We start from the raw sequence: 27355 nt of genomic DNA on the forward strand, positions 1-27355 counted from the left end.
ATGACATATTCGCCTACTATGCATTTTTATTTTTGTCTTAACCAAATTCATTTGACCACTCGTTTTTACTTACCTGCCGAATAGGAACGTGTCATATGTATATAGGAAGGAAAATTCTTTTCTTAGGAAAATTATTGGTAGTTTCCTAGCTCAGTTCCAACATAGAAAACGACATGTGCTTAAAATTCAACAAAGATTTTTCCTGATCGACAACTTTCTATGATTTTCAACACGGCAGACAAAATTGATTACATTTACATCAAACTATGTTATCTTCTCCATAAACCTTCAATTCTTCATATTTCAACAATCATTTTGCCCAAAACATGGCTTTGATTTCATCACCACTACTTTTTTTCCTTTCTACAGTGTTCGTGCTCATTTCTCAAGCTAATGCACAGTCAAGCGTCTCCCACTTCTGTTTATACGATCAGGGTAATTACAGCACTAGAAGCCCCTACGAGGCAAACCTCGATCAAACCCTCTCGGACTTGGTCTACTCCACCAACGAAACCAATATTAAAGATGGCTTTTACCCTTACTCTTACGGCCTAGTCTCTGACAGAGTTTATGCCATTGGACTCTGTAGAGGAGATATTAAGGAAGACCTCTGCCATAATTGTCTCAATGACTCAAGAATTGCTCTCAAACAGCTTTGTCCCAATCAGAAAGAAGCAATAGTATGGTACGACAATTGCATGTTAAGGTACTCCAATCGACCTTTATTATGTATCCTGGAAAATCAACCTGCTTTCTCGCAATGGAACAACAGTACTCAGAATGTATCGAATGTAGATGGGTACAGCAAGGTGATAAAGAACTTGTTAGATGGGATGATAAGTGAAGCTGCCTCAGGTAATTCTTACAAGTGTGCTACAAGAACCTTAGTCGCACCAGACTCATCCAACACCACAATATATGCCCATGCGCAATGCACTCCCGATTTGGTTGAGACGGATTGCATTGCATGCTTGAAAAATATTTCTGGACAAATTCCACAATGCTGTCTTGGAAAGGAAGGTGGGAGATATTACACACCCAGCTGTAATTTTAGGTATGGTACCAACGCTTTCTTTGACCTCACAGCCGATGCATCATCACCGGAAGGTAAGATAATCCTCTGAATACTTCACTTTACTAAAAAAATTATTCGTTCTTATTAGAGAAGTTCTCCCTTCTCCCACGGGAGATGTAGGTCCTATCATGAGTCTCCTCTTATAGGAGGGAATAAATTCTTCTTTTTCATTGAATGGGAAAATCTTTATTTCTTGCTCTTAGGGTACATGTTCTTACAAGGAATACAAATGTTTTGAAATGGAGAAAGTAAATTTTACGATTTAAATTTTATTTTAGTGATCTATCATATCATGTAAAATTCTAAATAAGATTGCATTGAACACACTTTTAGATTGCTATATTGAGGAAAAGTTTGTGTATAAAATTGAGGAAAAGGTTAGATTGCTATATTTATTTATAAAAGTTTCTTTTTTGCTGGCAATCCAAAGGTTATGTTGCAGTGTATGTTGTTTCTTTTTTCTTTCTTTCTATGGATTATTTCTTAATATATTAAGTTTTGCATATCAATTCTTCGCTTTGTTCTATAATTTTTCTTCAGTAGATCCAATTATCGAAAGTATATGTTAAAGTATTGTTATTTTCTTCTGGAATTACTTCATTAGTATGTGGTAATAAGTTGTGATTTGTGTGTCAACGATGATAATTGGACAATTCCTCCCACTCTATATGGATGCCTCAAATTCAGAAAATAGACGTCTCAAATTAATAACATGCTTTTGGTTTTTGCAGGAAAGCAGAGAAGTACAACTCGAACTGTCATCATCATTATTGTTCCGACGGTTATAATTACTATGATAATTGTCATAAGTATTTGCATCATTTTGAAAGTGAGGAGGCCAAGGGATAAAGTTGAAAGTAAGTTCAATTATTGCTTGTAATTTGAAAGCTATTCTTTTATATTATCAAACAGCTTTAAAATGTGAAGCATAGGATTGCATGAATTTTTTGAGTACTAGGCAAATTTGTGAGCAACAGTTGATCCCATGCCCCATAAATTTGGCATGAGGGAATGGGAAGATATACATTCTTACGTATTTGGAAAATTATTTCTTGTGGAACAAACTTTCTATGGTGAGATATACATGCATAAGGTCTACTTTTAAGAATATTCTCATGCAAAGTTGGAATAGTTGTTCATAAACTTTTAAGAATATTCTCATGCAAAGTTGGAAATAGTTGTTCATAATAAAAACGGCAAATGTCTTTAATTTTGAATCTTTAAGAGAGGAAAATCACTTAGCTATGTATGGTTTTGAGTTGTTAAAATCCTGTCTCACATTTGTATCCTAAAATCTTGTCTCACTTCTATAAAAAAAGGGACGACTTATGAAGGTTGCGAAGGGAAAAATATGAAGAGGAACACTTAATGGGACAAACGATTTTTATTATATTTCAAGAAAAAACTAGAAACCATAGCTTTGTTTTTGAATGAACTCTTGGTTAATAATTTCGAATAACTTTGTAAAACAAGATTGTGAGCTTTGCTGCAAAGATTATGATTAGCCCTTTTCCGTAAGTAACCTTTCACCCACTACAGCGTACGATATATCGTCTTCTTCCTCTTATGAAGCTGGGGATGAAATAGCAAGTGTGGAATCCTTACAAATTGATTTCAGCACAATCAGAGATGCCACAGACAACTTTTCCGACGCATTCAAACTTGGGAAAGGTGGATTTGGGACAGTTTATAAGGTAGGAAACCCTCAGGGTATCAAAAGAATTTTTAATAATCCGCTTAAACTTGCAAAACTATTTTTTTAAATTTTTTTGAAGTTGATTTTGATTGTTTTATTTATGTATTGCTCTCACATATATTCAGGGTAAGCTTTCCAATGGACGAGAGATAGCTGTGAAAAGGCTATCAAAGATGTCTAGACAAGGAGATCTACAATTTAAAAATGAGGTCATGTTAGTGGCAAAACTCCAACATCGAAATTTAGTTAGGCTCCTTGGATTCTGCTTAGAAGGAGATGAAAGGCTTCTTATCTACGAGTTTGTGCCTAATAGAAGCTTGGATCGCTACATATTTGGTACAATTGCATTTCTACTTTTTTTTGTTCTTGTATATTGTAATAAAAATGATTGCATTTGGATTTTAAGTCTTTTTCTTCATTCCCAAGAGTAAATTTAAAAATATTTCTTGTATAATAGAATTTAATGAATATGCAGATCCAATGAAGCGTGCACATTTAGATTGGGAAAGACGCTACAAAATCATAAAAGGCATTGCTCGAGGACTTCTATACCTTCATGAAGATTCTCGACTTCGAATTATCCATCGTGACCTCAAAGCTGGCAACATTCTATTAGATGCAGAAATGAACCCCAAAGTTTCAGACTTTGGCATGGCAAGGATGTTTGTATTGGATCAAACTGAAGGCAATACAAATAGAATTGTGGGGACCTAGTAAGTATCATGACAGTTTTTAGAGCTAATGACTAGAATTGTGCATGATTTTTAAAAATGATTTCAATAGGCTACTTGTGTCGGAATGACACCAAAATAAGCCATAACAAAGAAAGAAATAAAAACTAAAAACTCATAAATAATCATTAAAAGTTTTACTACCATTCAAATTGATTATTTGATTTATTATTTTGATATGTAGTGGATATATGGCTCCAGAGTATGCAATGTTTGGACAGTTTTCAGTCAAATCAGACGTTTTTAGTTTTGGTGTGCTAATGTTAGAGATTTTGACTGGCCAGAAAATTACTCGTTTTCATAACGAAGAAAACAATGAATACCTTCTAAGCTATGTGAGTATGAATGTCAAAGTATACATATCCCTTTTCCTTTTGAAAAAATAAAATAAAAGTTAAGATGGAAAGTAAAACAATTTTTTCATTAACATGCTATGTGCACGTTGATATTTCTACAGGCATGGAAAGTTTGGAGGGAGGGTACAGCTTCAAATATCATAGATCCCATGTTAAAAGATAGTCCAATAACTGAAACGATGAGATGTATCAACATTGGACTGTTATGTGTTCAAGAAAATGTAGCTGAAAGACCAGACATGACTTCAGTTGTTTTCATGCTTAGTGGCAATTGTAATACTCTTCCTGTACCTACACAGCCAGCAAATTTTATGCTCAGTAATGATATATCAACCACTTTAATACAACAGGACAACAGTTCCAGCGGAACCAAGTACGAGGTTTCAATAACTGAATTATATCCTAGGTAATGTTTTTTTTTTTTTTAGAGAGTTTCAACCTATGGCGTCCGTTCCTGATGATTGGTTTTTATCATCAAACCAAGACATCAATCAGTTTTTTGTGTAGGCGGGGATTGAACCCCATATCTCTTATCATTGGGGATATAAGCGATTTTGTATATAAATTACGCTCACTGCTACAGTATATCTGACTATATTTTGTCTATAGTTTTCCTGGCATTATCTAGAAAACTATATCGTTTGAATCCTTTTCCGAATGTAAATTGTAAATACAGTTTTACTTCCGAAAATTTTGAAATTAATTATAAATTCTCAACAAATTAATTAAGATTGACCATATATATTTTCAAAACGCAAACATATAAGGAAAAAAAAAAAATCTAAGCAATATCCATTGTCTTAAAAAATATTTAGTGGTGCCTCACCCTTAAAGAAATAATTTTTTATTTTCTTGGTACTCACACACACCATATTGTGCTCTGTTCTCGCATTACATACACAGAGGCAACAAAAGCAGATTTGATCCCTATAATATGGGATTCTTACATTATCCTCGTAAATTAAATTGAGTTAATAACTTAATACATTCCCTAGGTCTTTTGACAGAGAATCTTTGTCGTCATGACATCATCTCCTCAATGGAAAATGTTTATACGTTAAGTAATGCTATGGATACATAAAAATGCATAACTTTATACCACAATTTGCCACGTGGTGAGTTGTTATTGGTAGATGTGTGATGGTGGGCTATATGGGGACACATTTCAACCAATCACAACTTACAGCATAGCGAGTTGTGGTATAAAATTGTGCATTTTTATATGTTCATAGCATTACTCAACGTATAAACATTTTCCGTTAAGGAGATAATGTCATGACGACAAAGATTCTCTCTCAAAAGACCTAGGGAATATATTAAGTTATTAACTCATTTTAATTTAGGCGAAAATGCACTTTTAGTCTCTACATTTTGGGTCAATTATCATTTTGATCTCAAAATTGATTTCACTACTAATGTAGTCCCTAAAAAAAGAAAATCATTTCTCTTTTGGTCCCTGCCATCAACCCACTAACGAAAACCTCCTACGTGGCAAACGGAATAGCCTGCTTGCTGACGTGGCGCTGACATGACGCTGATGTGGCCATTAAAACATTATTAAAAACATTATTTGGCATTTTTTAAATGACAACTCACCATTTTAATTAATGAAAAATTAAAACAAAAATTTTATTTCCTCAATTTTAATTTTGATTTTAAAAAATCAAAAACAAACAAAAACTTTACTTTTTTAGTTTTAAACGATTTTTTATTAATCTAATTAAATTAATTAGAAAATTCAATTAAAAAATTATCTTTAGATCATTTTAGTTTTAAGTGTATTTACTTTCCTTTAAGTGAGTTAGTCAAAGCATCAAACACGATTTTATTTATTTATTTATTATCAGACCATTTTAAACCATGATTTGAGTTTAGAGAGAGCTGTACCAAAAAAAAAGAGTTTAGAGAGAGAGAGAGAGAGAGAGAGAGAGAGAGAGAGAGAGAGAGAGAGAGATGAGGCCGGCAGTTTGGAGCAGATCTAGAGGAAGAGATCGGCGGTGGTTTAAAGAGAAACGAACTCGATCTCGGCCTCTGTCTCGACCACCATCTCGGCCACAATGGAGCTCGTCGGTCTTAGCCACCATCTTAGTGTGGGTTTGTTGACTGATCGGTGGATTTAGTAACTTTTTCAGTGGTAGTGGTGGTCATGTTTTGGAATTTTTTTGGGTTTTTGTGCTGAAGTTCATGTTATGGAGAAATGCTTTTGATCGGCAGGGTGGTGGTGGCTTGATTTTGTCAGTCAGTGGTGGTCATGTTCTGGAATTTTTGTGGGTTTTAAGCTGAAGTTCATGTTATGGAGAAATGTTTTTGATCAGCGGGGTGGTGGTGGCTTGATTGTGTCGGTTAGTGGTGGTGGGATCTAGGTTTGATTTTGTTGGTCTGGGTTTGATTGTGTTGATCTGGGTTTGTTGCGATTGGTTTCTTAATCTGGGTTGGTTTGTTAACTGGGTTTATGGGTTTGATTTGCTAAGAATTCGATAATGATTGTGTTAGAATTTGAGGAAGAACATGAAGAATTTGATGGTCATGATTTGTAGTAGATTCGATGGTGTTGGGTTTGATGATCTTTGAGGTGTTGAATTTGGGTTTTTTCTTCTTGTTTTTATTTATGTCGTAGTGATCTGGGTTTGAGTTCTTGGGTTGCTGGGTTTGTGTTCTTGTGATGGATTTGAGTTCTTGGTTGCTGAGTTTGATTTGGGAAGAGTATGAAGAACAAATTGTAAAATGAAGAACAAGTTGAAGAACATGAATAACATTAAGAAATTTTTTTTAATTAAAATTTTTAATTAAATTAGATTTAATTTTTTTTAATTAAATTAAAATTTTTAAATTTTCTGACATATATATATATATTTTTTTTGTAAAAAAAAATTAAAATGTTGATGTGGCACTTAAAAAATGCCAAATAATTTTTTAATGGCCACATTAGCGTCACGCTAACGCCATGTCAGCAAGCCCCTCCGTTTTTCACGCAGGAGGTTTCTTTTAGTGGGTTGATAGTAGGGACCGAAATAGAAACAATTTTCTTTTTTTACGAACTACATTAGTAGCAAAATCAATTTTAGAACAAAAATGAGAATTGACCCAAAATGTAAGAGCCAAAAGTACATTTTCACCTTTAATTTACGAGGATAATTTAAGAATCCCATATTTATAGGGATCAAATCTGCTTTTTTTGCCTCTGTGTATGTGTGGACAGAGATGTAATGCGAGAACAGAGCACAATATGGTGAGTGTGTGATTACCAAGAAAATAAAAAATTATTTCTTTAAGGGTGAGGCACCACTAAAGGGTCATCCTAAAATTATTGTTTCTTGACACACTCGTTCATTTTGGGTGTAATTTCGTCTAGAAAATAATGGTCCATAAGTTGTTATATTGCTTCCTTTAATTCACTAGCTTAAAGAAGCTAATTCCAAAGTAAATAAAACTTTGACATAGAGTTCAGAAATAGAGTCTGAGCAGCAACAACTTACGTTGATTAAATAATGCCCTAACATAATTTTATCTCTAAGACAGAGTTGGGTCATCATCGTTGACCAAATCAATATACAGACCTTCAATATTTTAGTCTAACAAGTCCTGACTGGCGGCCATGACTGCTGCAATGACATGGTAAAATGATCGGTAGCTACCTAGCCTAGTTAATCCTAAGAAAATGAAAAAAATACCAATTTTACAAATACTAATACTTTGTAGATTACTTTGACTTCATATCAATGCTTTGAGCTAGGAAACAACACAAAAATTGATTGTTAGAAACTAGTTCAGCCCTCCTCGATAAAGCTTCTAGGCATTAATCTATCCATGTTACTACATGGCAATGATTTCTTCGACACTACTTGCCATCCTGTATCCCATGTTCACACTCATTGCTCAAGCCACCGCCCAGCAAATGTACCTATACCATTCATGTTTTAACATTCAGGGTAACTACACCACTAACAGTACCTACGAGGCAAACCTCAGCCTTGTCCTCTCTTCCATCTCCTCCAACACACAAGTTGAAAACGGCTTTTAACCTGACTCTAAGGGCCAAGACCCTGACAAAGTTTATGCAATTGGTCTTTGTAGAAGAGATATTAGAACGCTTCGAGTTTTCTCCCACAACTCTGCCCAAATCAGAAGGAGGCAATAGGATGGTACGATTATTGCATGATACGCTTCTCTGACCGCTCCATATTTGGCATCATGGAAATTAATCCCTCAATGTTCATGTGGAACACTGACAGCGTATCAGACCAAGATGGGTACAAAAGGGTGCTTGAGACACTGTTTGAAAGCATGAGAAGTGAAGCTGCATCAGGTGGTTATTCTCTCAAGTTTGCGGTAAGAACATCAGTCACCCCGGACTTACGCACATTATATGTGCTTGTGCAGTGCACTCCTGATTTGTCCGAGCAAAACTGCAGTGATTGTTTAACAGATATTTACGGAAATATTCCACGAGTTGTTGGATCGGAAGGTAGGAGAACTTATGCACCCAGCTGTAATTATAGGTTTGAGACCTACTCTTTTTTTAACGTTGCTCATGCAACATCACCGTGGCCGCCATTTTCGGCATCTTCTCCTCCTCCTCTGCCAATTCCTATAACAGTTACGATAATTCTCATGTAGGCAGCTCCGGAGCTGAGATCGACTGCGATAAGATAACTAAAAAAAGTTCACTTTTAATATATATATATCTTATTACCTTTTAAGCTTTTTTTTTTTTTTTTTTTTTTTCTGACATTAAAAGTGCAATTTTGCGATGTAATAGCCTCAATTATTGTATCAGATCAAAACTTCCTTATTGAGATTAGGAAAAAAACAAAAAAATTTATTCACCATAATTTTTTTATTGAATATGAACTCATCAATTTCCTAATATTCCCATAGGATTTGTCATTTTGGGTAATGATTTTGTCTTTTTGTGGCAAATCAAATTATATGTTTCACAAATACTCTCTCTCCTTTATCCCTTCTTTATTTCTTCTGTGGTGTGATTTTGTTTAGTAGGACCAATCTACCCACGGATGAATAACTGAATTCAACAATTGACATGATTTTTTTTTTGGTTTAAATATATTTGACGAGACGCTTTTGGTTTTCTCAGGAATGAAGAGAAAGAAAACTCGAACTGCCATCATCATTGTTGTTCCATCTGTTATTGCTATGATGCTTACCATTAGCATTTGTATATTTGTTAGAGTCAGGAAGTCAAAGGAAAATTATGAAAGTAAGTCACTTATAATCAATTAGTTTCAATATTGCTAGCATGTCATCCACTTATCTGAGAGGTGTTATCCTACATGGGCTCCGCCATATATATATAGGTACTCTATTTGGCAAAGAAATTTTGAATAGGAGACACATTTACCCTAGTTTTGACTCTTAAGAGAAATGATACTATTTAAAGAAAGTACTTAAATCGTTTGATTGTTTATAACTTGTTTCCTATTAATTTGAAGATGTGGAAGGAATAAAAAGTGTGGAATCCCTCCAATACGACTTTAGCACTATTAAAGCTGCGACAAACAACTTTTCTGATGCAAATAAACTTGGGAAAGGTGGATTTGGGATATTTTACAAGGTAGGAAAACATTATGATATGGAAAGATGTTAAATTCAAACTGTGTTAAACCAATGTTTTAAATTCAATCAAAGTGATTGACTTAAGTTTTTTAATTTACATATTATGCAAATAATTTCAGGGAAAGCTTTTAAATGGACAAGAGATAGCTGTGAAAAGGTTATCAAGAAACTCTCAACAAGGAGATTTGGAGTTTAAGAAAGAGGTTCTATTAGTGGCCAAGCTTCAACACCAAAATTTAGTTAGACTCCTTGGATTTTGCTTGGAAGGGAATGAGAGACTTCTTATATATGAATTTGTGCCTAATAGAAGCCTCGATTACTACATTTTTGGTATTGTTACATTCTCTCTTCAATTTATATTATGTGATTCTAATAAATTCTTTTGAATTTCATGGTATATGACTAAAGAATATAATTTCTTGAATATAAAGATCCAATGAAGTGTGCACATTTCAATTGGGAAAAGCATTTCAAAATTATAAAAGGCATTGCTCGAGGACTTCTATATCTTCACGAGAACTCAAGACTTTGGATTATTCATCGTGATCTCAAACCTAGTAATATTCTTTTAGATGTAGAAATGAATCCTAAAATTTCAGATTTTGGTATGGCAAGAATGTTTGTATTAGATCAAACTGAAGGCAATACAAATAGAATTGTTGGGATCTAGTAAGTATAGTAAAACACAATAGTTGATGACAAATAATATTTATGCATGTCTTATATACCAGATTTTACTAGTCTTCTTTTCTTAGGGCAAAACCATATTATTGCCATAACAAACATGGAAATAAAAATTTTAAACAGAATCATTGATTTATTACAATTTAAATTGAAAATAGATTTGTTGATATTGAAATGCAATGAATATATGGCACCCAAGTATGCAATGCTTGGACAGTTTTCAATAAAGTTAGATGTCTTTAGTTTTGGTGTGCTAATTTTGGAGGTTTTGAGTGGACAAAAAATCACTCATTTCCATGATGGAGAAAACTCAGAGTATCTTCTAAGCTATGTGAGTATGACTACAAAGTATAGATTAAAAATTTCCTTTTTATAAACAAAAAATCATGAATCGGAAAGTACATAATTGAATGTTTTCCTTAATTTTGTATGTGCATAATGAACTGCTTTGACAGGCATGGAAAAATTGGAGGGAGGAGACAACTTCAAATCTTATAGATCCCACATTGAGAGGTGGTCCAATAACTGAAATGTTGAAATGTATCAAAATTGGGCTTCTATGTGTTCAAGAAAATGTAAGTGACAGACCAAATATGACTTCTATTGTTCTCATGCTTAACGGCAATTTGGATCCAATTCCAACGCCAACACAGCCTACAAGTTTTATGCAAAGCAATATTGTATCATCCACTTCAGTACAGAATGACAATAGTTCCAGCATAACTAATAATGGGGCTTCAATAACTGAGTTATGTCCAAGATAATGGTTTGTAAATTGGGGTCGCAATATTCCACTTGAAACGATTAATTTAAATAATTCAAGTACACGTCAAATACTACAATTTGAACTTTTTATATGTATTGTTATTCCCTAAATTTATAATTCCAAATTTCTTTTCAAATTTAATTTGTGATAAAAAATTTTTATCTATTAATGTGATAACGTAGATGCCACTGTCGGCATCTTCTCTTCTCGCACCGCCAATTTCCCTATAAAAGGTTTGATAAACGGTTCCTGGTAAAATTAAATTTTTATCATTTTTTTACGAATATATATAGGTTTACGTTATACAAACATATGAATCTTATATCGTAAAAGAAATAAATGTATACAACATGTAAATTTTATATTCATAAAAAATGGTACTAACATATAAATCTTTTATTGTAAATATTTGCAAAAATTATATAATATTGTAAATTTTTTTTTTTTTTTTTTTGTACACATTTATTTAATATATAATGTAGATCTCACATTAATACTACTGCAATATAAACTATAAAATGTAAATCTTACTTTGCAATATAAACTATTTTTTTATTATTTGAATGTGGACTTCTTATATGTATTTTTATGCCCCAAAATTTTTAAATCCAAATTTCTTTTCAAGTTCTCAGTTGTGATAAATTTCTTTATTTACCAATGTGTCCATTAAATAATTATTTTTTAGAGACTGATAAACAATTTAAGCGTGCATGTGTACTTCACACCTTCTTACAACATAACCTAACCTCCAAAGTTGTTCTTGGTAGAGTGTAGACTAATTTTCCTTATATGTTGAATCAATTAAATTTTAAAAAAGAAAAAAAAAAGTTTTCATTTCTTATTTTATTTTTCCTCTAAAATGTAAATTTTAAAATAAGTGGTAATTCACTAATTCCTAAATTTTCAAAGACTTGTTCTTGTCAAGACAAAATTACTAATAAACAATCTGTTTTCTGGAAAACCTTTAGAGAGCGTCACGTTGTGGTTTCCATTATCCGCGGTTACGTCGGTTAGGCACGCAACTGGTAAACCAAATTCACTTGACTAGCCCTGCAATATTTTAGTTTACCATGTCCTGGCAGCTAGCTGCCATGGAGTAGGAAAAGGATCGGTATCTTCCTAGCCTAATTCAATCCCAAGAAAATGATGAATTTTTCATTTTTGAAAGAAAAAAATAGAAAATACTAATTTAAAAAAATAAAGAAACATGGACTTCTATCAATTTCATTAAGATTCTCATAAGAATTGTCATTTTGTTTAGTAATTTTTATTTTTTGTGGCAAATTAAATTGATTCTCTCTCTGTTTTATTTCTCATTTTTGTGGTGTGATTTTGTTAATACGAACCTATATATCTACAGACGATGAATAATTGAAATGCTCATGTTCATGTTTTTATATTAATGAAATGAGATAATACTTTTTTTTATAAAAAAAAAAAAAGAAAAAAAGTAAAGAAAATAAAAAGAAATGTCATGAAATCAAAATAGAATATATATATATATATATATTTTTTGGAATAATAAGAAGTTTTATTAAAGAACTACAGATCAGAACAAACAAACGGACCTAGCCCATCCATCAGCCCACTGCCACTGGACCTCCAAACCAGAAAGGGGGATAATTCGCCACCTTCTCAAACAAAAGAGCCCAATGGGCTAACGCAATCTATCTAAGAATGAGTTGAATATAAGAATCACAATCAGTTTGTAGAAATCAAAATCAGCTCTAACAAACTTGGCTAAACAAATCTATTAATTAATTTGTCCGAATCTGTTTACATCACTGCTGAAACCAAAGCTTAGCACGTCACAACATCACATGCCTCTTTTTTGGTTAGTCAAAGTTTGTACAAAACTTGTAAATCTATAATTTGTGATAATAACGTAGAACAGATAGCACATGTCTTCCTGAAGCAGCAGGAACACAAGAAGTCATAATGCAAGATCAAAGGTGTGCCAGTAGGGGTCATCGGGGTGACAATGTCGGAATCGCATGAAATTTGGCATGTTGAAGGGAAACAACATTCTGATCCAAATTCATGATCATGAATGTTGCCAAAATTTAGGAGAATTCCTTCATTAAGGTCTCGAAAATAGTGTTTTTGTTATTTATAGTAATATTTGTTGTCCTTAATAACTTTCAGTTTAAAAGTCATAATAAAGTCCTGTCTGTTTTGGAACAACCCTTAAGGTCAATAGTTTATGATTTTGCATTTAACTCAATTTTGTCATTTTTGGTAAATTTCGGTACTTTGTCACCTAATCGCGTAATTAGTATGAATTAGGATTTTAGACATTTTTTCTCAGTATTTATATGTTTTGTAGCCGTCAAAGGCAAGGTAGCCTATTGTTAATAAACATAGACTTTTGTCAAATTATTTCTTTGGTGGATTCTTGTTTTCTTTTCCTTGTGGATTCAAGGAAACCCCTCGTGTATTCAAGATTTATTACCAGGAACTAACAATTTAGTTTCTATTCCATCAAGAGAGTACTGTGTGTGCTTTCTTTAGCCTTTCGTGACATCAGCTGGTATTAGAACCTTGACTTACCCTGGTCTAATGGTTAACCGGTGAGACAATAACCACCATAACATTGACGACAGTGACGACGTCCACAACCCCGTCCTTACTAGGGTTGATTTCCTTGATTTTCGTGATGAAAATCAGTAGTTTCGTGATTCAACCTAGCAGACTTTGGACCAGATTCAAGAAGCACTTGCCACCTTACTTAACCGAAACCCTAATCATGATGACGAAGAGCGACGTGATAACAGAGAGACGTGATAACTGAGCATGTGGCCCTCCACATCGTTGTCCAAACCAGAACAGGCAGCAAGACTATAATGAAGAGAATAGTGAGGATGAGAAGTATGAAGAGAGAGTCCTGGGGAATCATCATGGTCTTGCGAGGGATAATAGCCGAGATTATCAAGAATAGAGGGACTATCAGATGAAAGTAGAGTTACCATCCTTTAATAGTAATGTCTCCATTAAAGAGTATTTGGATTGGGTCAGTGAGGTGGAAAAGTTTTTCAATTATATGGGTACAACAGATGACAAACAGGTGTGTTTGGTAGCCTACAAGGTTTACTACCAGTTATCTAATAGCATATGTCGTAAGTATAATAGCATGGCTACACATTTCTACTTATGGCTTTTGGTTGTGATTTTCGGGCGTGAGAGAGAGAAGAGAGAACATAATTAATTAACGTGATTAAGGCTGTGTTTGGTTGAATGTAAAATATTTTCCGAGTATAAAATATTTTCAGGTGAAAAATATTTTCGGGAAAGAAAAATATTTTCAAGTGTTTGGCTGCATTATGAAAATTGTTCTAGAAAATGTTTTCATGGGTTTGGTTGCATTCTGAAAATGCTATTTTCCTACTGGTTTCTCACATTTTCTCACCTATTTTCTCAGCTACCAAACAAATTTTATAATGGAAAATTTCAATATATAAACTTAAAACAAACAAAACCAAACAAAAATCAAAACAAAACATTTCCACAATTCAAAAACTCGGTCAAACGGAGAGGAGGAGGAAGAGAGAGTGATCGACAAGTGAGGGAAAGGGAGAGGTAGATCGAGAAAGAGAGAGATCAAGCATGGGTGGGTCATGGGTGCGATCTCGCCGGTGCAGGGGTGCGATCTCGCCGGTGCTTCAGGCGGCGCGAGATCGAGTGGGTGTGGGTTTGCCGAAATGGGGATTGGGTTATGTTTCTCTGGGTAGCTTGGATGTGGATCGGAGCTCAAGGTGGTGTGCGATCTCGCCGGCGCTAGGGTGCGACGAGCCGGTGTTGGTGTGCGACCTCGCCGGTGTTGGGGTGCGACGAGCCGGTGCTGGTGTGCGATCTCGGTGGTGCTTCAAGTGGTGCAAGCTCACCGGTGCTGGTGTTCGATCTCTCTTCCTTGTTGTTTCTCTCTCTCTTCTATTTTCCTGGGGCGGAATTGATTTGAAAGTAAAATACAATTGGAAATGGTTTTACAGGGTCAAAGGGCATATTTTACGGTCAACGGAAATGATTTTCCATTTGACCCAATTTTCCTTACGCACCCAAACACGCTCAAGGGTGTAAAACGTTTTCTTGATTTCCTTTACCACCGAAACAAACGCAGCCTAAGTCTTAACAGCTTACACTTATAAGTTTTAACTCATTGAAAAACTCATATGTATAGTAGACTAATTCCAAAATTCTACACTTAACATGGTTGAGTTTTAACAGATTACACTTAATGTGATTCATGAGTCCATAAAATTGCATGTTTAATCCTTGAAATTATTTTGTAATACCTACCCTTTAGGTGAAAATTTTAACAATGACTAATAAGTGAAAATTTTATTAATGACTAACAAGTCCATAAATTTGCATAATTAAGCCTTGGCATTAATTTATGAATACCAGCTCTTTTGGAGAAAGTTTATTGATGAGTATCTTACAAAAGGGAAGATTATACAATATGCAAGAGTACAATAATGGTGTATTCTCTAATTTCACATGAATAATAGGTCACACCATAAATTTAATTCGTGGGACACTATTTTATATATGAGATATTAGAGATTCATGATATGCATGATTGGGTATATGCATGATTGGGTTTGTAAATAGGGGTTGCGTATTTGAGGCAATTAAAAGGGGATTTAACCATATTAGTAATGACATTATTATATGCAATGAAAAACATATTTAGACCCGTTGGTTGATTTAAATAAATTAGTAAAATTTGACAAACTAACAAATTATACAATTCCAATTATTACCGGTTAAATACCACAAATTATGCACGTCAAAAAACATAAAGCACAAAGAAGTAAAGTAAAGAAACTTATGGACACATCCAAAGGAAGAAAAAAAAGTAAAAAGAAAAAAGAAAAAACACTACAGGGTTAACCGTAGCCCGAAAAAGGAATTTCATTATTAGAATTGAATTTATACAAACCAAATTATACCCATGTGATCATAGTCGCTACCCAATTCAAAGCTTACAAATGTGACACCACTATTTGCTCCAAGACCATTGGACTATTCTAAACTATAGTCCATCCCCGAATCACGTTTGTTACTACAAGGACTGCCTTGGAGATTTGACTTGCAATGCAAACATATACTAGGATTGGCTCTATAGCCTCAGATCAACTACTGGAAACAGTATCATGAGATTTACTTTAAGAACACTCGAGTTATGGTGAAAATAGAGGTTGGATCAGTACTCTTGAAAACCTACTTGACACGACTTTAGTGAGACCTAATATCTAATATAGTTCAATATGTAACACACACATACCAGGTCAATAGCCAACTTAATTAAACAATTCGGAAATTAGGATTCTTGTGTCTCGACTTTCGATAGAGTGAGTCTTAGTCAAGAAGCTTGCTTCAATTAATCGAGACATAATCAAAAGGCAGTCAAGTTTCAAGAAATTGCCTTCTCTAGAATTGCATCTTGGACACTTGATCTTGTACTTTAACTTTATAACTCAAACAGAATCACAAGTTATGGAATTTGGCACAAAATCCTAACATGTAGTAATATAATAAAAGATGGATTTGATATATACCACTTATTCCAAACACAGCCTATACGGCGAGGCTATAGCCCCCTGCGGGGACCTAGAGCTGCGTTTTAAAAAACGCAGCCCGAACCGCGGTTTGTAGCTGCGTTTTAGACACCCTAGAGCCGCGTTTTTTCACACCCCCAGATGCGGTACCTATAGCTGCGTTTTCTATGAAAATGCGGCTATAGGGTGTCTAAAACGCAGCTACAAACCCCGGTTTGGGCTGCGTTTTTAAAAATGCAGCTCTAGGTCCCGCATTGGGGTTTCATGTAGCCACGTTTCTGAAAACGCGGCTATAGGTCCTTATTTTTTCCAAAACACAATCCTACTTAAAACAAGACCTGCAATTCCTGCCAACACTTAGATGCAACCAATTGGAACCAACAAAACAAATTGCCTACACTCAACAATTCCCAACCAATTACCAACAAACAAAACAAGTTCATTGCCAAAAGATTAATTACATAAACAAATAATTACATAATATAGTATTAGCTCTGATTATATAATATCTATGTCCCAACCTGAGGAGTGTTGTAAGTAAGATATTGTTAGGGGCAACTAGTATTTGTCTTGGAATTAACCATAAATAACATGTATAAGACTATAAGTGTGTGAATAGCCTCTTTTGAAAAAATTCTTAACCCATTAAATAGATTCTAAATTTTTATAAAATTTCACGAATATAAGTGAAAATGGGTAAGGCCCACTATCCTGGATTTTGTCCTCATAGTGTTTTGAACCACTAAATTTGGATTAAAACAATTAAAAATGCCTTCAGAAAAGTATGGCAACAATTTTAGCAATACCTCTGCATTCTTAATATCTGGAAGCAGGTGGCGGTTCACTAAAATATACCACAGTGAATCTCCTGCTCGTGGAAGAACATACAAGGCAACTGTTGGAAAATAAAATAAATGACATTTAATTTTTTATATCTGATTTCTCATTTGGTAATTCCGCCCTATGCAACTAGTTTTTCCATACCCGAACAAGAAGTCTAAAAAAAATCAAGAAAAATCAGGGATAGAAGCAAGGGCATGGTAGGAAATGCAACATGATAAGCAAACTGTTGAAGAGAAGAAGCCTTGGTTTTAAGCACAAACATACCTTGTTTATCAACCCATCATTGATTACATAACTGCTAATGCTCTTCTAAAGCTCAAAAGGTGCTTCAACTTCACTAACAGTAACTGGGAAATAAAAAAAGGCACAGAAGATGAAAAAATTAAAACTAGAAAGAGAGAGTTGAGGATGATTATATGCAACACAGAAGCTTACAACAACAAAATGCAGAAAAGGCACAAATTTTTTCCAGAATTTTTTCCTAAAAGAATCCAAGCACTTATCAATTTGCACTTATCAAGAGACAATAAATAATTGGGCTGATCAAAGTCTGACTAAAACAAATCAACTAAAAATAGAGTGGACCAATGAAGAGCACTAGAAACCAAGCCAACTAATGCAAGTGGACAAATTCAACACCATTAAATTGATCCAACCAATCAATGACATCACATAACAGTACCAAGGATTTCCTCAAATATTAATTAGACCCATTAAATTTTATTTTTTCTTGGGAGTTTAGTAATCCTGATTGGAGTGCATAACTTCAAAGTAATTTTAACTAAATTATCTCTCACCTTGATCTCATTAGGCCGACAAGCATTGCATTACGTTTGTGTCTAGCCAAGACCATTTCATTAGAAGCCCAATAAGATAAACTAAAGCCCTTAGTCACTACCCAAAATTCAGGGGTTTATGTGTCAGTGTCACTACCCCAAACTTCATTACTAGTTGGTACCTTCTTTTTCCCTTAAATTTTAATGGTTTAAAAAAATAAACTTCAAAATATTAGAGTTTAAAACATATATATATATATATATATATATATATATACCTATGTGGGCTACATTAAGGCCATACTCTAGGTGCTCATGCAATTTATGGGCTGCTTAGGACCTCAATCAAAAGAGTCTCTAATTTTTTAGATAATATATAATGGTTTAACTGAAAAAAAGAAAAAGAAAAAGAAAGTATAGATGAGAGATTTTTACCATATTGAGAACAAGAGCACAAACCGTAATAGTTTGCCTAAGTAACACATTCAACTCTTCCAAGCAAATTCCCTTGGAGAAATCCTACAAGAACAACATGAAATGTTTTAAAAAGTTCTTTGCAACAGCAAAATATGAGAAAAAGCTTATGATCAGAACACTTATAGATATCATTACACAATTCTCTAGATAAAAGATATGGCCTCTCTGTTTTCCAATCACATACCATACCTATTACCAATGTCTTTATAGATATCCCTTATAGGATAAGAATCCACAAAGTGGTCAACTCTATCACCCAAGAAATAGAGTTAGCCACATGGTCTTTCATCATCTTCATGAAAAGCATGCTCAGCATGATGCTTTTTGTTTTTTGCTTATTAATGGGTTGTTAAAACACCAGCTTAACCACAAGGCAATATGAAAAGTAATTTATCCAAACCACATAGTGCCATTCTGACACAATTCTAAAGACTACCTAATAAAATTTCCCTTGAGAATCACGGACAACTCTGACAGCACAGTAAGTTTTTGCAAACTCATATTTGTTCATTCCCAGTAGACCAGGAAAAAATAGATTAAATTAACAAACGGTGTAAAAGAAAATCAATCTTGTAAGACATAAAGGTGTAAAGAAACTTGTCATAGCATGTTTACCTGATGAAAAAATGTCATATGGCCTATGATCACCTAGGAAATATACAACTAAGATATTAGAATTCATTAAACAAAAATTAAAAAATAAAGCCACACAAAACATTAGAAAGCCAAGTGAGATAGAGTATCAATTAAAAAGGAATGGTCGCATTGTTTAAATGTGCCACAACCTCGAAAAAGAAGGGGTCCCAGATAGTAGAACTATTCACTTGATCTTCAGAGCCACATCAAGGACAACTTTTATCTGTCAATAAACCAAAAAAGAACAAAGGAAAAAAAATTAACATATGGCAAAAGGATCCTTGCAGATGATAAGTACAATTAACTAACCATAACAATAAAAAAGTGGAATATGAAAGCAAATTATAAAAGAGATTGTTCATGAAAATGAGGACTACCCTTTGGTTCATACTCACTATTTTTTCCTTTTATAATGTCTTGTGGAAGAGATGATTGTATTGAAAAACAGCAATAGTGAGGACTACCCTTTAAAAAAAATGTTTTCAATATGTTTTCATATTCCTTTTTTTTTTTTAAGTAAAAAAAATTATTAATAAAAAAGTATAGCCTAAGTATGCAGGGAGTACACTACGGGTACATCAAAATCAAACTCTTAAACGTACAATGATCAAGATTTTTTTTTTTTTTTTTTTTGATAAGTAATAAAAATTATATAAATAAAAAAAAAAAGCAAGTCACCCACAATGATCAAAAAAAGTTTAATAGGGTGGAAAAGGAAAATGAGCCTAAAGCTAGCAACCATTCATACAAAGATTTGAAAAAACAGCAGTTTCAAATCCGAAATAGTCCTTTCACATCCCTCAAAGCCACAAGCATTACTTTCCTGCCAAAGACACCACATTAAACAATAGTCCTTTCGTCCCATCTTCCACCTCAAACTATATGCTTTCATATTCAATGAAGTTTGTACAATACAGTTGCCAAAATTTCAACCTCACATTCCTACTCAAGTCTTGACAAAATTGAATTTGACTTTCAGGAAGTAAAGAACAATGAAAGTTGCTTCTGTTGACTAAAAGGAGTATATATTTCCATCACTTATCATACTTGTTCAACCTATGATTATATTGGTATTTAGAAATATATTGAACTGTTAATAGCATTTTGGTAAAATTTTATTTATCAATGGGATAAAAAAATTTTAGTCAATGTTAGCAAAATATTTTGGAACAGAAAAAAAATAAATAAAAATAATAGATCATGTGCATCCAAAGTAAATGATGCTGTAAAACGCTTCTTTGAGGCTGGCCTTTATGCCAAGAAAATGGGAGGTGATGAAGATTAAATTGTCCAAATGAGGCCCTCTCTCACTACAAGGCCATCAAAATCTCCAAGCAAAAATCCATAAAGAGGATGATGCTAAATGAAAAAAAAAAGTGATAGAAATATTTGTTGAGAAAACTAGTAATGTATCGTTAGGTACATCTGTACAAAAGCACTAATAGTTTTATGTATCTATTCAAATTAAAAGATAGGTGAAAAAAAAAAAGATAAGGTAAAAGATAGATTACTGATTACAACTGTTTATTCTTTACAAGGTAGTTCTGGTTTAGTTGTGCTAAGTTGTTAAACAATTGATTATGTGCCTAGACCTTACAAAGATTAGCACTTCTAATTTGTTTATGAGGTGAATTAGTAATTGTCTACTTGAGCCAACTACATTTGGGCAAGGGGCACTACTGAGTTATAGCTATAGTTACTGGTCCTTAAGCCCAATTTGCAATTTTATCTAGATCCTATTACTAACATGTTAGACAACACAAGCCCAAAAGAGTTTGGAAGGGTATCCATTCTTTTTATAGCCCAATGTGCATCCAATAATTTGACCAATAAATCTATTGTCATGAGTCTCCAAATGTCAGTGAACAGAACGATTTAAATGTCATATTCTTCACAAAAGCAAAAAAGGTTCAAGCAAGAGACAATATACAGTCTCATAAATCAATGCACATAGGTTCTTTATGAGAAGTTGTTGCCAGTACATCACATGTACAATATGCCACGGACTCATTAGCATATGATATACTTTTCCTGTCTCAAATACAATTGGTGGTCCACAAGAAGTTTGAAATCTATATTTCCCTTTCCAGAAAACTATTAGAAACTAAAAATGCATCAAATTTTTTTCTTATATGTACAAAATAAACTATTGCACTTCACAGAATAAATTAAACAAAGGGGTAAAAACTCTTTCACACTGTGTTTTTCACAAGGTTTATTAAAACGAAGTGTGTGAAAGAAATACTGTCCTAAACAAAAATACAGTGCAGTTATAAAATTAGCTTTTGTTAAGAAAAGTCCATTTAAGGCATTGGTGTTAATTAACAGAAACAAATGGGAAAGAGAAAGAAGTCAAATGATCCAAACAATGGAAATTTATATGTCCACACTACCAAACTGTCTCTAACAAAGACAATATAGACTAATGGAAAAGAAACACACATTGGAAAAGTGAGAAAAGGGCAAAAAAGAAAAAAGAAATTTGGCCTTTTGGAAATTGGAATCACTGAAATATTAGTTAAATACACAGAAATTTACAATCCCCCATCATTTATAAATTTACAAGTTTGGCTGTAATATTTGTAAATTTTGAAGTTTGGACATAATTAGAATTTATGAAATCCTTCACTATAAAAGTAGTTTCCGATAGGGATATTCCAGTGACAAGTGCATTCATTAATACAAGTTCATTTTATTTATCTTTGCTTGAGATAATACAAAATATACTTACAAAACAGCACACAGTAGAATTCAAACTTTAAGAAGTGATCTCTCTAGTCGTTAAAAAAAAAATACTAATACTTGTTGCTTGCAGCTGTTAAAGTTTACAATATAAGTGCAGCATAAACTAATATTTATAAATGGCAGTGCAAAACAACACAAGAACAAACATAGCCTTGACTTTCCTCACAAATTAAGTTATGTACATTTAAGCAGAATTAAAAGCATCTGATCTGAAATGTTTGTGCAAAAGATTTTGTTCAACTATTGAGATAATAAGAAAAAACTTATCTAGTTGATAAAAACAAAGTTTTTTTCAAATCTCTTAAATATTTTCAAACCTGACCAAATCAGAGCAGTGGAGAATGGTATGGAATGTCAGAAAACTGTTGTCCCTCTCTTCCTCTTCGTTCTCTCATCTCTGAAACAGAGCAAGCAAGACCCAAACCCAGAACAATTCATTTCTCCATCTCTGATACACTAGCACTAAACTGAGAAAAACACAGCAAACCCAGACCCAAACCCAAAAAACACAGCAACTCAGACCCAGAAAACACAACCAAAACCCACTAACACCGGCAACCCAAACCCACGAATCGAGCACCGATACCGCCACAACCAATACCCACAATCGAGCACCTTACAAATCAAAAATTCAGCAACCCAAAAGACAAAAATGGAAACCAAATAGAAACCCACAGCAACCCATGACAAAAATAGAAACCTAGCACCACGGCAAAACAAGCACCACAACCACGACCCATGGCCAGACCGACGGCGACACCCATGATCCCACGAATTGAAGCACAGATCGGAGCACGATCGCACGAATCGAAGCACAACTGGAGTACAGATCTCCATGCTAATGACCCACGCCGATCTCCACACTGATAATCACCTCAACTCTAATGCCCAAGCCGATGCCCTCGCGGGTCAAAAAGTTTCAAGGTTGGGTTCGGTCTCAGGCATGGGAGAAAGGAAGGGATGGGGCTAAGTGAGCTGAGAGTTTTTTCAATTTAGGGTTTTTTCCGTTGTTGTGTCCTATTGAGGGCTTTTTTTTTTTAATAACAAACCCAGAGCTGCGTTTTATAAAACGCAGCTCTATATGAATTGAAGCTGCGTTTAACAAAACGCAGCTCTGTAAAAGTTGAAGCCACATTTAATAAACGCAGCTTCAATTCATGTTTAAGCTGCGTTTCCAAAAACGCAGCTCAGTTCAGCCATACACAAACGCAGCTTCAACCCCATAAAACGCGGCTTCAGTGCTGGTGGAGCTGCATTTTCTTAAAACGCAGCTCAAACATCCACTGGTGGAGCTGCGTTTTCTTAAATGCAGCTCAAACATCCACGGTGGAGCTGCGTTTGTATAAAACGCAGCTCATACATCACTTCAGGGTGTGTTTGGATAGAACTTATTTTGCTGAAACTGAAAACTGAAAACTGAAAACACTGTAGCAAAATAATTTTTAAATGTGTGAATAGTGCTGTGGGACCCATTTTTAATGAAAAAATTGATAAAAAATGAAATTTGTGGGTCCCGTGAACAGTGCACGGGACCTACAAACAGTGCTATTTTAGACCAATATGTGGCCATCCAAGTGCTAGTGGGTCCCGTGCACTGTGCACGGGACCCACTGGCAGGTTTGTCCCCCACGTGAAACCAACTTCAAGTAAAAAAAAAAAAAAAAAAAAGGACAAAACGTGAAGGAGAAAAACGCAACGTGGATAAGTGCAATCCAAACATGCACTGAAGCTGCGTTTTAAAAAAACACAGCTCCAAAACGCAACTCCAAGCTGCGTTTTAATTACACGTTTCACGCTCGACATCTATGATTTTTTATTATGTGAGTCACTATAAGTATATAAAATTATTAAGATGATTTGTTTTAGATAAATTTCTGTTACCAAAGTTATGTTCTAAGAAGTTGTAATATTATTTGAGTTAAGACTTTATTACAAATATTTCAAGAAAAAATAATCCCTTATTTATTTTAAATTATTTTAATCATCTATATTTTTCTCAAAAATAAATTTAATATTATGATACTGCCATGTACTTCAACAGACTTTTTATTTTTATTATATCTATTTTATGGTTCAATTTTAATAATAGTAATGCAATCTTTTTTTATTTAAGACAGCCTAATAATGAATTCTGATAGGAAACAGAACAAAACTGGGGAGAAGGTAACGACACCAAAAATTAAATCGTTTCTTGTTTCTACGTTGGCCAGAGAGTTCATAGTTTGTACTTTTTTTTTTTATAAAGAATTTTTTAATGTACTTAAAAAGGCTGATTAAGATGTAAGTGCCCGAGAACAAAAGGAAGTGATGTTCGTTGAACTTTCCGAGTGTAAGGCAAGCAAAGTTTTTTTTTTGGGAAATGAATTTTTACTTCTCAAGCAATAAATACAGTCGCATACTCATGTCATAAATGTGGTCATATTCAAAATAACTCAACAAATTCATGCATAATATTTAAGAAGGGTTGTAATCTCCAGATCCTAGAATAGCCAAGGAAAAATAAGAACTAATTCGTTCGCATTTAACCAAAAACGAAAATCAACTCAACTAATCGTTTGTATTAAACTTTTCCTTCTACTACCGTCATATTAATATATGAAAACCAAGGACTTCTTTTCTTATGTGGTCTAAAAGTAGTAGTTTAAAAACTGGATTCAGACTATAATGAAAATGGCATTTCAATGATTTTGATCCTCTCTCAAGTGAAAAGTGAAAACAAATCTTGTTTAGCAAACATATTATTGTTTGCTTCCCCACACACACACACACAAACACTATTATATAAGATAACAATTCCACTGCAAACAACCAAACAAATAAATGATTAAACCAAGATTAAGATAAGTCAACTTCTAAGTCAAGAAATAAAAATATGAAAAAGTCATGAAACATCAGTGCTTATATACCTGGTGTAGTTGTAGGCGATTCTAGTGGTGGGGATGCTGCAGATGGGACAAGTGGTGGTGGTGATGGTGATGGCGGTGGCAGTGATGGTGGTGGCTCAAGCTCAACTGAAGGGTCATAAAAAGAGTATACTTCAAACCTTATATCACAGCTGGGTGTTACAAATTTACCTCCCTGTTTCCATTACAACATTGCGGTATATATCTCTGAACCTGCTCCAAGCAACTGTTGCATTCTAGCTTGCTCAAATCAGGGGCGCACTCAAGAAGTGCATGTATGGTTTGGAAGTTTGGGGCAGAGGCACTCTGCGCAGCAAACTTGTGAGTAGAATTTCCTGATGCACTACGGTTTCTTAGTCTATTTAACAAGGGTAAATAGCACGTTGTTGAAAGCTTCTACGTGTGGGACGTCTCCTGTGTTGTAAAAGGCAAAAAGAGGGCTAGCTTCCATAGCATTAAATATGGATCTGTTTGAGTATCGAAGTGAGCATTTATTAGGCCAAATGATTGCCTCCTTTTGGTTTGGACAAGCTTTCAATAGGTCGGAACTTGCCCCATTGATACAACTACGGCATTCGCTGGGCGAAGTGTCTCCGCTACAGAGTACAATCGCGTATACTTTGTCGGGAGCTTCACCAAAAGAAAATTTGTAAAACCCATAATTAATTTTGGTGTTGTTAACCATTGAGGCCAGGAGAGTATTGAGGTTTGCCCTGTAGGTACTGTTACTGGTGTAGTTTCCAGGCCAAAATGGTCAAATACCACCAATTTTTGAAAATTTTTGTAAAAAAACACTGTTTCGGAACTATATAAAAAAATACCACTTTTTATGGTACTCGAGTGAACTCGAGTTCCTAGAAGTTTTGCCACCATGGCACTGTTGAGGTGGAAATTGGGCAATTAAAAAAAATTGTGTGGTACTCGAGCATGTTAAACTCGAGTAAAATGCAACAAAATACTCGAGTATACCAGGCTCGAGTACCATTTTATAATAAAATGCTTTTTTTTTTTTTTTCTAAGGTACTCGAGCTCACCAAGCCCGAGTACCTTGTAATTTTTTTTTTTTTTTTGATTATCGACAAATAAACATAAACATAAAAATAAGTAGCTTTTTTATGTTATTATTTATTTAAATAGAAGCATTGTAAAATATAGAGATTTTAATTTCAAAATATAAATTTAATTTCTAGATTAAGTAAAACTGTTCACTGTTTTCTCATAAAACACCTAGTGAAATCGTTTTTTCTAAATCTAAATGCCAAATCTGAATGCTTTTTCATGTTTTAATTTCACAATAATCGAATCTATTTTTCTGTATTGATAAAATCTGTTTCTACATTAATAAAATTTGCAATATGCCCATCATGTTTACTGTATATTCGAATCTGCTTACTGCATTCATAAAATCTGTTTTTTTTTTTTTGCATTAAGTAGAACTGTTCACTGTTTTCTCATAAAAATTGTTCACTATTTTTTGCATAAACTATTTCTAGCATTCTGTATAAAATTATTTTCTGTTCAGCATTATTTAAAAAAAAAATTCACTCTCTTTTTTGCGTAAATTATTTTCTGTTCACTATTTAAAAATTCGTTCACTGTTTTCGCATAAAACACCTAGTGAAATCGTCTTTTCTAAATCTAAACACCAAATCTGAATGCTTTTTCATGTTTGAATTTCATAAAAATTGAATCTATTTTTCTGCATTGATAAAATTTGTTTCTACATTAATAAAATTTGAACTCTGCCCATCATGTTTACTGTATATTTGAATCTACTTACTACATTCATAAAATATTTTTTTTGCATTAAGTAAAATTGTTCACTGTTTTCTCATAAAAATTGTTCACTGTTTTCTGCAAAAACTATTTCTAGCATTCTGTATAAAATTATTTTCTATTCAGCATTATTTAAAAAATTGTTCACTCTCTTTTCTGTGTAAATTATTTTTTGTTCAGTATTTAAAAAAATTGTTCCCTATTTTCTCATAAAACACCTAGTGAAATCTTGTTTTCTAATTTTAAAAGCCAAATCTGAATGTTTTTTCATGTTTAAATTTCAAAATGAACGAATTTGTTTTTCTGCATTGATAAAATCTATTTCTACATTAATAAAATTTGCTCTCTGTACATCATGTTTACTATATATTCGAATCTACTTACTGCATTCATAAAATTTTTTTTTTGCATTAAGTAAAACTGTTCACTGTTTTCTTATAAAAATTGTTCACTGTTTTCTGCATAAACTATTTCTAGCATTTTGTATAAAATTATTTTCTATTCAGCATTATTTACAAAATTGGTCACTCTCTTTTTCGCGTAAATTTTTTTCTGTTCACTATTTAAAAAATTGTTCACTGTTTTCTCATAAAACACCTAGTGAAATCATTTTTTATGTAAAAAAGCTACTTATTTTTATGTTTATGTTTATTTGTCGATAATCCCCAAAAAAAAAAAAAACATTTACTAGGTACTCGAGCTTGGTGAGCTCAAGTACTCTATAAATAAAATAAACACCATTTTATGTTTATGTTTATT

The 27355-nt window shown here is 33.6% G+C and overlaps 1 protein-coding gene, 1 long non-coding RNA gene and 1 pseudogene across 4 annotated transcripts; 2 read left to right on the plus strand and 1 right to left on the minus strand.

Moving 5' to 3' along the window:
- The first annotated feature begins 257 nt into the window (after positions 1–257).
- On the plus strand, positions 258–4490 carry LOC115972788 (putative receptor-like protein kinase At4g00960). The gene is made up of 7 exons (XM_031093040.1): positions 258–1107; positions 1807–1932; positions 2615–2769; positions 2897–3107; positions 3247–3484; positions 3687–3837; positions 3960–4490. Exons 1-7 carry the CDS (start codon positions 327–329, stop codon positions 4266–4268), a joined length of 1971 nt encoding a protein of 656 aa, XP_030948900.1. The 5' UTR covers positions 258–326; the 3' UTR covers positions 4269–4490.
- A 3096-nt stretch (positions 4491–7586) lies between these two features.
- Positions 7587–10880, plus strand: LOC115972759 (annotated as a pseudogene).
- Positions 10881–16867: 5987 nt separating this feature from the next.
- On the minus strand, positions 16868–22773 carry LOC115972733. 3 transcript variants are annotated; one of them, XR_004087533.1, is made up of 6 exons: positions 22235–22773; positions 19322–19395; positions 19152–19174; positions 18495–18578; positions 17548–17630; positions 16868–17335 (listed from the first exon to the last, which is right to left on the minus strand). It is a non-coding gene; the product is annotated as an uncharacterized LOC115972733 (long non-coding RNA). The 3 variants fall into 3 exon arrangements; XR_004087532.1 differs by having other exon boundaries at positions 19152–19184; XR_004087531.1 differs by having other exon boundaries at positions 19152–19395.
- Positions 22774–27355: the final 4582 nt, after the last annotated feature.

The sequence above is a fragment of the Quercus lobata genome, unplaced genomic scaffold (genome assembly GCF_001633185.2).
Source record: "Quercus lobata isolate SW786 unplaced genomic scaffold, ValleyOak3.0 Primary Assembly Scq3eQI_73, whole genome shotgun sequence".
In the NCBI taxonomy this organism is placed as follows: domain Eukaryota; kingdom Viridiplantae; phylum Streptophyta; class Magnoliopsida; order Fagales; family Fagaceae; genus Quercus; species Quercus lobata.

What these genes read in the sequence shown, in the direction of transcription:
- LOC115972788 (XM_031093040.1), top strand. Translation starts at nt 327, where the DNA reads ATGGCTTTGATTTCATCACCACTACTTTTTTTCCTTTCTACAGTGTTC. An exon ending in GCCAAGGGATAAAGTTGAAA is followed by an intron (nt 1,933 to 2,614) that starts GTAAGTTCAATT and finishes CACCCACTACAG; the next exon opens with CGTACGATATATCGTCTTCT. An exon ending in ATGAATACCTTCTAAGCTAT is followed by an intron (nt 3,838 to 3,959) that starts GTGAGTATGAAT and finishes ATATTTCTACAG; the next exon opens with GCATGGAAAGTTTGGAGGGA.